This window comes from Ochotona princeps, chromosome 2 (genome assembly GCF_030435755.1).
Source record: "Ochotona princeps isolate mOchPri1 chromosome 2, mOchPri1.hap1, whole genome shotgun sequence".
In the NCBI taxonomy this organism is placed as follows: Eukaryota; Metazoa; Chordata; class Mammalia; order Lagomorpha; family Ochotonidae; genus Ochotona; species Ochotona princeps.
In genome coordinates, this window is record NC_080833.1 from 161318396 (window position 1) to 161331704 (window position 13309).

Consider the following 13309-nt stretch of genomic DNA (forward strand, 5'->3'; position numbering starts at 1 on the left):
GCCCTGGCGTGGCTCTGTTGTGAGCCACGGAGTCAGAGGTGGAACAGACCTCTGCGGTCCTATACTGCATGTTGAGAAGCCTTAGTTCAGATCCTGACATTTCTGTGCATGGTGAAATCAGGCATACAGTATGAAATCCTAGCATACAGTACTTAGAGGCCACAGAGCCCTGCAGGTGCTGGGCAGTCCACCAAGGGTTGTCCCCTGCAGGTGCCGGGCAGTCCACCAAGACCCTGACTTAATTTTAATGAACACACCAGGCCATCGCAGGCTAACAGTACCACACTGGTATGGATGTAGTGTTTCACTTTCTGCAGAGGAATTTGGGGTCTCTAAATCTTTTTTTTCCCCAAGCAGTACACTTGTACGGTCAACCTGAAGGAATGCAATTATTTACAGCAGTGTTACCTCCAATTCTTCCCCTGTATCCATCTCCAGTCTTTTGAGCCCTCCTGTTCCCGACAGCACATTGAACTCACGCATCTGCTTTTACGTGTTTGTCACCCCCCTGTTGCCATCAAGCAGACGCTAGTTTGAGGCATAGCAGGTCACAGCGCTGCCTGCAACACTGGCCTTCCGTATCAGGGTGCTCATTTGAGCACCAGTGGCTCTGCTTCCGACCCAGGTGTGTTCACCCACGTGGGAAGGCAGCCGCAGAAGGCCCATGGGCTTGGAAGCCATGCACCCTTGGTGGAAGATGGAACGGAGCTCCCGGCTTCACCCCAGGACAGATCTGGCTGCTGCTTCCATTTGGGCAATGAACGAGCTGCTGGAAGACCTCTCTCTCCTTCAAACAAATAAGTCTTGTAAAAGAAGTCAGTGGGAATCCATGTTTTATTCAGCAGTACAGATGCATCCCCAATGAAACTGTTAAACATATCTTGACAATAGGATGCTGGACTCTCTGCCATTATCTACAATGTTATGATACACTTAAATAGCAGGATGATGGACTTGTGACTGTTGCTAAAGGACTATAGCACTGTAACAATAGGGGGGAAACAGAGTGGGGAGAGGGCACTTGGGAGGGTGGGATGGGAATCCCTGAGCCTGTTCCCCCTGCAGGGGAGATGCCCTAAGTGTTGTCAAGGGACCTTATGGTGCTTGGCTGCAGCTGGTGCCTTGGAGGGACTCTGGTCTCGGAGCTCATCAGCTTTGCAAGCGCGATGAGGAGGCCACGCTCCTGGTCTCTGTGCTGGGGGGAGGTGCTGAGCAGCAGGGTTGTACGGGCCTCTTGGGGCCCAGGGTGAGTCACTGTACCCTTCATGTCCGAGTGACATCTGGGCCAGAGCTGACGGCTCACGCTACGGAAGTCACAGACAGGAGGCCAGGCACCCAGTCTTTTATTTAAATAAATGTGTTGTTTGTGAAGCTTACAGAAAACAATACTGACAAATACTGTTCTGTTTTGATCATGTCTTTTCTCCTGGTGAAGACAGCTGCCCTTCCTCTGCGTCTCTGCCTCCCGCTGAACCACGCCCCCCTCAGCCAACGCCCCTGCAAGTTCAAAAACAAATTTGCAGAGCATGGGTGAGGAGGCTTTGCAGTGACTGGGCTGAGTCCAGCCTGTGCTGGGCAAGGACGCTGCTCTTAAGAAATCCTTTTTTGGTTCCAGACCAAACAAGGCCCAGACCTGGGGTCCCACCAGGACTGCCCGTGGTGGCTATGCTGTCACAGAGAAAGTGGGAAGAGAGAAAGGGACAGAGCTGGGGCAGAGCCGGGAGAATGAATCAGACAGCAAGGGGAGGACAGCAGGAGTTCCTAGGCTCTTCTCACACACCCACGTACCCATTTATGAGGCTGTCACAAGCCGGGTGCTTCCCCAGGCATCGGGGTGGGAGGGACCAAGCCCCACTCAGGGATTGGGTTTGCTGGGCCAAAGGCTCGGAGGCATGAGTTTCTTGTGTGTTTTATGCCTGGAGCTATAGCGCCTCTATCCAATTAGGGGACAGTGGGGACACTTGGCCTGGAGAAGAGGCCTTGTCACAGCAATGACAACTGACTGCTATCTTAATTCAGACTGGCAACCAGTTGCCATGGAAACCATGTTATCCATACGGTCCCTGGTCACGCCTGTCCAGTGTCTGGATCCTATCTGATGGCTGTCCTGACTGTAGTCTCCACACCCCCAGCCATCTCCTGCAGGGGCACGGAGAGGTGGGGCCGGGAGGGTAGCTCTTGGTGATGAGCAGCAAGGGGTGAGAACATGACGGGTAAACCCATGACGGGGATGTGAACCGGGTGTACATGACAAGCCATCCAGGTGACAAGGACAGGACCCAAGGAATTTGGACCACTCAGGATGATGGGATGAGCCTGGCTGGCTCTTAAGCACAGGCAGGCTTGCATTATGCTGCACAGACCTGCGGGACACTGGCTGAGAACCAGGTAGCCCACATGAGCCACAGAAGACTTCTTCCCATTAAGTATATATGAGGGAATTCAGGCATTTGGTTGCTATTCATTTGGCTTAGTTATGTCATCAGACAGTGATCTGCCGCCATTCACAACCACTTCTGAGGGGAAAATATTTCAAGATACTCCCTGGGGGATTCACAGCAAACCAATAGAAGTGCCTGATGCCTCCAAGTTGGGCACAGACCAGCTTTGTGATGTGGTCGCTATAAAGTCCAAATGCCAACCAGCTTGTCATACAGTTGGGCTGGTGTCCCAACCTCAGCCCTGTTGGGAAGACACTCTACATGACTCGCTGTGTCTTGTTGGTAGCTCTGCACGGGGATCGGGGCGTGTCCTGTCCTGCTGGGCCTGACACCGGTCAGTGGACGGATGGCAAGGGAAGGTCACTTGGGGGACTCAGTGAGGTATTGAGAGCAGACCCTTCACACATGGCGCACTCACCGGCAACAGCAGTCATGAGTACCGACAGTGCTGAAGGCACTTGGCTGAGCTTCAGAATAAATAAATACACTTGCTTCTGGTTCCGTCCTACCTTCCCTCCCACTCCATTTCTTCTGCCTCCCACCCGCACACACCCTGCGCCCATGCCGAATCTTTTCCAGTACCTTCTGTGTGATTGTCCTAGCTTCCTCCCTGTGGAAACCTTTGCCTACACAGGTGCTGCTCTGCTCAAATGCAGCGGTGCCTGCCCCCTCCCCTCCATGATGCCTACACTGCACAGGGTCACAGCTACAACTGTGCAAGAGCAGCTTCCTAGCAGTCACTGCTAAGAGTGCTTGGTTTGCACTTGGAAAAGGCACCTTGTGGGGTGATGGGGAGTGGGGCGAAAACTCGGACCACAGGGAGTGCCTCTCTGTGGGAATGAGAACCTTGTCACGGGTTGCAAGAACAGAACTTTCTGAGAAGTTGGAGCCCTCGCTATGCACTTTGCAGGCTGCTCTGCAGGGGGAGGGCGAGGAGGGGTTTTTGCCTGAGTACACAGCACAGTGGGGACTGTACCAGGTTGCAGTGTCCATGTGTGAGCACTTCTAGCCACGGGCTTTGGAGGTACAGTACCAGCACAGCACACCCCTCCAACCCGAATGGGATGCGTGGCGTGGAGGGATTTCACCTGGTAACAGGATTGCCAGCATGTGCCTTAATCGGGCTAGGCCCTCCCACGAGACATGCTTTTGCAGGAGTGCATAATGCAGAGGTTTGCGCAAAGGACACAGTGGGCATCTGAGGAGCGGAGTGCACCTTCCCACGTACCTCCCACCCGGATAAGCGTGTGTGAGTGTGTGTACACCCAGGAGCTGTATCAGGCTGGATGGATAAGTTTTCCTGTGCGTTTGTGCCCAGGGTAAGTCAGTAAATGTTGGAAAACATGCCCAGGTGTGCAGTAAAGTGCACTGCAATGGGCTGGCAGCTGCCAACAGTGGCCGGAGAGTCGCCCGCATGCTCCGGGAGAAGGTGCAGCTGGAGGCTTGCTCCTTGGGTCAGCAGTTCACTGTGGATGGGACTGTGTCCCTACAGGGACTCGGCTTCCCAGCCTCTGCGTGGTCGGAAAGAGGCTCGGCCCCAGAGGGAGGACACGGCGGCTTCCTGCACACCTAGACAGGCAGAGACGGCCTCTTCTCCATCTGGAGGAGCTTGGGCTGTGCCGAGATCCAGAGGTCTTCTTCATCCTTCTTCTTTTTCTTCTTTTTCTTCTTGTTTGCCTCTGGTTGCCGGCTGCCCTGGCCCGGCCGGCTCCAGCAGCAATGGCAGCAGATGAAGACGAGCGTGAGGACCACCAACAGTGGCAGCCCCAGGAGGATGCCCAGGCAGATGGTGTTGAAGAGCCCCTCCTGGTGCTTGGCTAAGATGGTGTTCCAGATGGAACTGAAGAAGGCGCTGATCTTCTCCATGGTGCTGGCTGTGCAGGGCCGGCTCGCTGGTGAGGTCTGGGCTCGACGGGGTGTGGCTTGGATCCCTTGTAATTTACTGCTCTTTCAGCTGGGGGTTTAGGCATGCCATGGATAGCACCTGAAGAGATAAAAACAGACAATTAAAAAATGTGGTGGAGATGCCTATGATTTTCATAACATAAATTATAGGCTTAGAGGAAGGGGCAAGGGGGAGGGGATGGAGGATTAACAAAGTTCGTTGAAACTATACTGAGACTTGATATTGAGAATGCACGCATGTGCTAAGTCAACAAGCAATAGCTAATTCTTGCCTTCTCCCCCACGACCTGGGGCTCAGCACATGGAAGTGAACAGCGTATCGGTGTGGCCCACACCTGTGGTCAGAGCGCCAAGGCAGCTCTAGGCACGGGCAGACTCGGGGAAGCCTCCACAGCTGCAGCTGCCCAGAACACAAAGGTCATGTAGGCCAGCTCTGTGCTGAGCCAGGAACCCGGCTTGCCGTTTCCAATGGCTGTGAGAGCTGAAGGGCCCGAGGCAGGGGGCTTAGAGCTCCCCAGGCGAGGTTGTCCCTGGTCCTCACCCAGCCGCTCCCAGCTTCCACACTGTCCTGCATGCCCGTTCCCCTGCTGCCCTCCCGCTCCTGTGCCTCAGGCGCGCTTTCTCCCAAGGCTGGAGAACAGGGAATCATTCGCTGGTTCCCTCTGCTTTCCATCTTCCTGTCCCCATTGCTCATCTCTGTTTCCTGTTGCTTCAGCAATTATTCCTTTCCATCTTGGTCTGGTCCTTTTCTTCTCAGTGGCAAAGAGGCCATGGCCGTGGGTCGTTGGCTGGGGTCCCTGGATGCTCCCCTGCGCCCATCCTGAGCTTGCTGGACAGCAAGGGCTATTCTCTTTCTTTGGCAGGGCAGCTCCTTCCCGCATCGCCCCTCTGCCTCTCCACACACATCTTCAGGATTAGCTGTGAGGAAGAGGCCTTGCAAAGCAGCTTTAGTCTGGAATCCACAGAGGCTTGTGTCCCAACAAAACCTCGAGGGCGTATGTGATCGAAGATTTAAGACACCTCTGATGCCAGACACTGCTATGGCCCCAACTGTGAACAAGTCACTGGGTTTTAGGCACTCTGCTGAAGGTAAAGAATCTGTGGGCCAGGGTAACGAAGTGACGCAGGCTCGGCTGCACAGAGATGCAGTGGACGCCCAGGCTCTCCCAGGATGCTGGTCCAGGGCTCGCTTCAGGATGCTAGGTGACAGGAGGTACAGGGGCTGACAACAACGTCACTAGATTCTTGGGTTTCACTTGATATTTTTCTCATTGCTTATACATGCATTTTAACTGGAAAACAAGCTGCTGTCATGCCTACAGATCCAGGCCCGGTGGAAGTCAAGTCCAGAGTTCAAGGTTAGCTCAGGCTTCCTTCTGTAGCTTTGCTCTAGAGCGCATGCATGGCCTTTCCAAGCAGTGGTAACTCCTGGGGTTGGAAGGATGGTTCAATTGGCTAATTCTTCACCTGCAAGTGTCATCCCATATGGGCTCAGGTTCATGTTCCAGCTAGTCCACTTTCCATCCAGCTCCCTGCCTGTGGCCTAGGCAAGCAGTGCAGGACGGCCCAGAGCCTTGGGACCTGCATCCGCGTAGGAGACTCAGATGAGGCTCCTGGCTCCTCACTTTGGATCAGCTCATTTCTGGCTGTTGTAGCCACTGGGGTGTGAACCAGTGGATAGAACATCTTTCTGTCTCTCTGTAAACCTGCCTCTCCAATAAAAATAAATCAATCTTGGAAAAAAAAGGGGCTAGTTCCTGGAATACCATAATAAATGTCTCATAGACTTGGGGCCCACTGCCCCAAGTCCCTCCCCATGAAATTACATATAAAATGCGTGCAGTTGTATAAATTGGCACCTAGCAGTGTGCCACTTGGCTCACACAGCCTGAAGTTTTGCTGTAGGATGACAATAATGATTCTGGATATCTTTTATGAAGTAGTTATTACATGTCAGGTATTCTCCTAGGCACTTGACACTGTTAGCTCATATACTCTTCATTACCATGGGCAACGTAGGTATTGATAATCTTGCAGCCTACAGCTGGAGAGATGAAGGCAGAGGTCACACAGGGATGAGTGATGGGGCCAACCTTGCTTGTTCTGGGGAGCTTGGCTCCAGACAGGTGTCAGCTGTTCACAGGCACTGCCTTGGGGCTTCTTATTCCTTTGCAAGGAATTAACCCACTTTGGAAAGCAGCCCAGGATTTACAGAATCTTAGAATACTTGGCTACTCCCCAGGCTGACCTCAATGTTTATCCCAGTCTATTGTGGAAAAGACTGCGAGGGGATTTTTCTTCCCATTGTCTGATACTTCCTAAATACACAAACATTAAAAACCAATAACTGGCCAAGTGCAAGTTTATGGAAAGCGTATGGCTGCCCCAACAGAAATTTGACATGCAACAAAGTGAAGCATCATGAGAAGTCATGCCCTTCATGGGAGACTCTGGCTGAGCCCTCTGCAGGCCTGGCAAGACCCCACGATGTGAGTCTGTCCGCACACTGCCAACCCGCCAGGCTCCTGGCACACCTGAGACCCCTTCAGCATTCTCACTAGTTCCCTCTCTTTTAGACTCTTCCTCTCCCTTTTCTGGGGCCTTTGTATGGCCTGATCCAAGGGGATATCTCTGCTCTACTGCAGGAGCCCTTTGGATGCCTTGCTTTAACTGGATCCTAGCTTTCCTAGGGCCATGTGCTCTGTGAACAGTATTCTGGGATTCACGTTGGAGGAAAACACAACCACGCTGTTGACCAATTATTTCATGCCATGAGACCTGTCCGTCTCGGTGGAGAGCAGAGGGCATCAGGGGCCAGCTCTTGAATTCAGCCGGGGAGAGAACAAGGATGTTGACGAGGCTTCCATGAAGGTGGAGCCACTCAGGAAGGACTTTGGAAGATGAACAGGATTTTGACAGAGGAACATGGATGAAAAGGATGTTCGAACACTCCAGGCAGAGAGAATTGTAGAAGATGAGCAGGAGCACAGGGAGTCTTGTGAGCCTGGGACTCAGTGGGAAGGGGAAGGACTAGAAGAGAAGCTAGAAAGGCTATGTTGCGGCTGGGGTGAGGTTGTAGTTATTAGGGGAGGGGACGACTCTGAGTGTTTAGGAAAAGGAAAGACCTGAAAAAAAAAAAAAAGCCTTCAGGAAAAAGTCAGATCTGAAAAGCTGGGGAGGAGTGCTTACAAAATCTCTTCATCCATTGGACGGTTATCCATTGAGCGCCTAATATGTGCTATGCTGTTAGGTGTTGGGGCTTTTCTTTTCTTTTCTTCTTAATATTTTATTTTTAATATTGCTTACATAGTTGAGAGGGATGCACACCCATTTGGGAGAGGAAGGTGTGTGGGACACGTTTCAGTTTTGTTCTGTGTCTGCAGGGTCTGAGAAGAGGGAGGGGAGAGCTGCTCCTTGCTGTGAAACTACGTCAGCATCTGGGGATGGTCTCTCCTTCATTTGTTTTTTTAAAAAGATACTTTTTTATTGGAAAGTCAGATTTACAGAGATCAGGAGAGGCAGAGAAAGATCTTTGCTCTGCTGGTACACTCCTCAAGTGGCTGCAATGGCCAGAGCTGAGCTGATCCGAAGCCAGGAGCCAGGAGCTCCTTCCAGGTTTCCCACGTGGGTGGAGGGCCTTGGAGCTTTGGGCCATCCTCTGCTGCATTCCCAGGCCACAAGCAGGGAGCTGGAAGGGAAGTAGAGCATCCAGGAGGTACCCATATGGGATCACAGTGCATGTAAGGAGAGGATTTATGCATTGAACCTTTGTGCCAGGACCAGCGGGGGTCCTTTGATGATGCCTTACAGACTCTGATATGGGGAAGAGTGTTCTGAGGATGTTACTGGAGTGGTTTTGATAATTGTGAAAAGTTGTTGGTTTCATTGTTCCAGGGTGGAGAAAATCTCTCCAAGGTCTATTGGTTAACAAAGTGTATCCACATACTCAGGAACATGCTGCAAAGCTTGGCTAGGAGAACTCTCCAACCTGTTCTGCTTTCCATCCTCTGATGAGGCAGCTGACAGCCCCTGCAGGCCTAGATGATCTGGCTGTCATGGCCACGTGTGCATCTGGGTGTGCTGTCCATTGCACAGGCTTCAGCAACTGAGGAGGCCCAGTCCTGATTCATGCTTTCCAAGGTCAGACTACACATCCTGGGATTTTCCCAGAGGCCAGAGTCTGAGTCCTGTGATGTAGTTGGGGAAACCTGACCTGGGGTGATCTCAAACTTGACTTGTGTGTGCCAGCCAGTGCAGGGTCAGGTTTGGTCTGTCACCTGCACCAGCCGAAGCACACTGATGCATCTGCCTGGTCATCTCCTTCCAGCCCCATATCTCACACAAACCAACATGTTGCTGAGGCCCTGCCCAGCCAGCTCACCACAGACCCGGTCCTCAGGCATACCACTGTGTGCTGCTGTCTAGCCGGGGAGACTGTGCTGGGGCTGGTAAAGAATCGCAGTGATAGGGTTTCTGGCATTGGGGAGCCTCGTTGGTTCCTGGGCAGTTACTGTCACTGAAACATCATACCATAAAAGACAAAGCCAGAGAGCGAGCCCCGACGCAGGCTGCTGAGGCTGGAGCTGAAGCACGCTTTGAGTTAGGTGCTTATCTCCATGTCCTGGGCTCTCTCACCCCTCCCAACCTTTGTCTTAAACCGGTCCATCCCTGAGCCCCTAAAATAGCCTTTGAATAAACAGATTTTTCAAGCTTTAAGCTAAGTCAAAAATTCTCTTGTGCATTCCTGGAGGTACTTATTGGAGTCTGCTCTCCTTACAGCCAAAGAGAGAGTACTCATTAACATTTGGGAACCTAGTTGGGGCAAAATATATTTAAAAGGTATTCTTTATATGATCCAAAATTCGCTTCTAGGCCCTTGGGTTACTTGCTGAACTCTGCTAATCTATGGTGTTTCATTAGTATTTATGAGCCTTGTATTATTAGCAATTCTAGGAAACAATCACGTATCTCCTTGGTGGTATGAATTAAAAGTTAGCGCTTGTGCAGACTGTTGTGCAAAAGCAGCCACACTTTGGGTCCTAGGAATGCACTCTGGGAGACCGTTTTCTTGGGTTGGCATTCTGCAAGAACTGTTGACAGTGTCAAAAAGAAAGTGCCCGGGTGGGGAGAATCCCAGTACCTATGAAACTGTGTCACATAATACAATGTAATTAATGAATTTAAAATAAAATTAAAAAAAAAAAAAAAAAAAAAAAAAAAGAAAGTGCCCAGTCTTGCAAACCAGCAATAGGTGGCAACTAACCTCATTTGTTTGATTGTGGTTGAGGTGATGTGAGGAGAGAGACAAGGAGAAGAGCTGTTTTCCTTTGTTCTCTGTAGTGTCCAGCTGGGGAGAGCCATCCTTTATTCTTCCTTTCCTAGCTTCCACCCGCCCATGTATGAGCACCTGCCTGTGTAAAAGGTGCTGATGTACAACAGTGATCCGGGAGCCATCAGACCTGGGTTTGAGCCGTGGGCTAATTGCATGATCCTAGTAAATGACCAAATCGCAGCTATAAACTGAAGCTTCCCTTGTGAAGAGATTTGAGGATTAAAAGAACTCAGTATCTTTCATGTATCTTGTAAACTGTAAAATGATATATAAACATAATCTATGAACTGGAGGTCATCCCCAAGCAGCAATGAGCAAACTCTGGTCTTGAACTTTTCCTCCACAGTGCTCACTTCTAAACTTCATCCTCATTGCCACAAGACCCAATCCCATTTGAATGGAAGGTGCATCCCAAAGAACCTTCCAGCTCATGGCTGGTGCACAGGTCCCTGGACTGCAGACTCCGGCATCCAGCAAAAGGACAAAGAGGCACTTGGGAATATGACGCTGTCTGGAGGATTGCTGACCTCACACATGGGTGAGGCCCAAGAGGATAGGCTGTCTGCAGACCCCTGGCCTCTCTTCCAGGCTTTGGGAACCTGGCAGCGCACTCAGCCTGAGTCATTCCCTATGGAAGCCTGGCCCAGTTGCTGAGAGCCCGAAGCTGTCGCAGTGTGGCACCTGCTTTGCGTTCTGCTGTGCATCAGCTGATCACTGCCCCAGTTTATCGCATGAAAGACGAATCCATGCAAAGTTCCACAACAGTGTCTGTCATTCACTGCTCTCTAAAAATGTCAGGATGAGATCCGACTCTGCAGTGGAGGGTGGGCTGAGCTGGAAGCTCCAGTCTCCACCAGAACCTCAAGCCATTCCATGGCTGTGGCTGTGGATCCTGGGCACATGCGTGAGACCACATTATCACTGAAAGTTAGGGGCCTTTCCTCACATACTGCACTATGCTTTCTGCCTCGTGTTGGGATCAGCATGGGTTTAGCTCTATCCCTTCTGCTCAAGGATGCACAGTGGCAGCAGGATGGACTGTAGACCAGAAAGGAGTGAGTTAGAGAGAGATTTCTGACGCATCCCAGGAGACCCTGACTCAGTAACTCACGGGTGGGCCCAGGAATTTGTGTTTGCAGCAAACAGCCCAAATGCTGGTGGACACTTGTCAGGCGCAAGAACCCCTGGATAAGCCAGCTCAGCAGATGATCCTTGTGTCTGAGCATGCAGCGTTGCAATGAATGAGGGAATGTATGAATTATGGGCAGGAGGAGAAAGAGAGGAAGGCCACTTGCATGCCCGGTAGCACTTTGGCCTGCCGTCAGGAGCTTCCTGAGGTGGCACTTGTTGCTCTGTGTAGTAAGGGTCTCCAGGCCAGAACTGCTTTCCTGGAGGCCATGTTTGATCAAGGTAATTAAAATCCACTGTGCTTTCATTATGGCTCTGGCTCCATGCATAATTCACAGCGCCTCTTACAAAAAGCACAAGTACAGGGAAGGCAAGAATCGTGTGGTCGAATTTTGTGCAGAGGATGTGGGAGCAGCACAGCAGAGGGGTCAGCCAGGGAAAGCGATGTAGGGCAAACAGCAGCCAGGGCAGGGTCTACGCAGGCACTGGACACTCACTCAGAAGTGCTGCTACGCAGAGGGCCCAACAGACCAGACCCCAGCCACGTAGCGCTCAGTCTAACACAGCAGCCAAGTCATCAGAGAACTATACAGACACATGCACATGCTATGAACACGATGCAGGAACATGGCTAACAGGTCACCATGACCCATTGGGGAGGCCAGGGAGGCTGTGCGTAGGGATGACTGAGCTGAACACTGAACTACAAAACCAGCAAACACTTGCCTGGTAAATCTTGCAACACAGGATAAACTCATTTTAAAGCATTCCAAACAAGGTGCTTGGCATATTTTTCCTCAACCTTTAAATGGTTTCTCAGGTGAAGTGTCTCTAAAATTTAGAGCTGAGTTCAACTGTGAATGCACCACACATTGTCCCTCCTGGCCCTCCTAAAACCTGGGAACACAGGGGAACAGCACATGTCATGTGCTTTTTATCAGACAGATAATTAGACTCCGAGCTTCTCCTGAAAAGAATCTGAGAGGACAGTGCAGCAGGAGGGCAGAGTGGGGTCTTGTGGTGTCCATGAGGCGGGCAGCCCGCCACCACTGGGCCTCGTTAAGACATGTTACAGGCTGGCATGTGCTGTGAGAAACCCCAGCATTTCAAGGCAAGACGAGAGAGAATCATAAAGAAACCTTCATTGGGTTTTGGGAAGACAGAATGGGAGGAGATGACTTCCGTTGCTCAGGATGAGGGGGATGAGATGGTGGAGGGGGAGGTGTGATGTGGCTCAGAGGTTCTCCAGTGGCTGAGGGTGGGAAGCTCTCAGGCAGGACGGGGGAGGGTCCTGAGCTGTGCACTAGCCCCAGACCGCCTGTGATGTCGCTATGTCTGAAACACACACATGCACACACACAAACACGCATATCCATGCATATATTTTTTTTCCTGCTTTGTTCTGATATGAATCCTATCTAATAGTTTACCTGACTTCTTGCCACCTTTCCTAGGGGTTAAAACATTGCACTCAGCCCCAGGTCTCTCCACCTTGCCTGTCTAAACCTTACCCTGGCTCATAAATTGCCTTGCCTTGTAAAAATCCCTCTGGTTATGAAAATACTACACCTACAACTGAGAGCCCCCAGGCCCTCTGGCAGGTAGGACAGGCAGTGGACCCCCAGTGAGGGGTTACTAACTCTGCTGTCCCAGGTATACGTTTTCTTGGTGGTTTTCACCTTGCTAACCTGGCCTGCTCAGGCGCCCTCTAAAGCTCAGCACTGCCTCTCTCAGAATGGTCAAATCACGGCAAATCCTTTGCTTGTAGTTCATTAAGTTATTTACTTACACCTGGCTCTAAGCATTCTAATTTCCCCAATTTAATTGCTTCAAATAACTAGTCCTAATAAAGAGTTGGAGGTTCCCTTGTCTCCTCAGAGTATGCATTATATGATGTGGAACAAGATAGCGAGCACCAAAGGAAAATAGATAGCATTTTCCTTCCGAATCAATATTATAATTACAGTTGCAATTTTGAACAAAAGCACACATAGATCAATATAAAATGATTAGGGCACCGTAGGTTGTTACAAATAACAAATGATGCTTTATAATATAGATGGTCTGGATTAGAAGGCTTCTAAGATGGGCCATCTGGTTGGACTTTTTACTTTATTGATGAAGAAAAACATGGGGTCTCTCGCTGAGGGTCACCTGCCGATGGCTGGTAAGGTCAAGACGAGAATCAAATTGGGCTGCTAACAGCTAGCTCAGCCTTGGTCCAGGTAACCCCCACAACAGGCCTTAAAACAAGCCCCGAGGCAGTGCTGTGCAAGATGTTCACCACCATGCTACCTTCCCGACCCTCTCAGAGCTCTGTGAGTCATGTGATCCAGTGTGGCAGAGGGTTCAAGGCTCCTGAAGTCTCCCCCTGGGCTCTCCGCGTACTCTCTCTCTTTGCTCCTCAGCCAGTCAGGTACAGTAGGGTTACCAGTGGACTCCACAAGGCCTGGGGGCAGCAAGATGCGAGGTGTCTCTGAGTGACTGTGTGAGCAGGGCTTCT

General features: G+C 51.1%; 1 protein-coding gene across 2 annotated transcripts in view; it reads right to left on the bottom strand.

Moving 5' to 3' along the window:
• Nucleotides 1-3732: 3732 nt before the first annotated feature.
• KIAA0040 (KIAA0040 ortholog) overlaps nt 3733-13309 on the bottom strand; it is a 34517-nt gene continuing 24940 nt past the window's right edge. For both annotated transcript variants that reach the window (XM_058660698.1, XM_058660699.1), the window contains exon 2: nt 3733-4425. In XM_058660698.1, the coding sequence (XP_058516681.1) occupies nt 4011-4307 (297 nt within the window). In that variant the 5' untranslated portion in view covers nt 4308-4425 and the 3' untranslated portion in view covers nt 3733-4010. The remainder of the gene's footprint in view (nt 4426-13309) is intronic.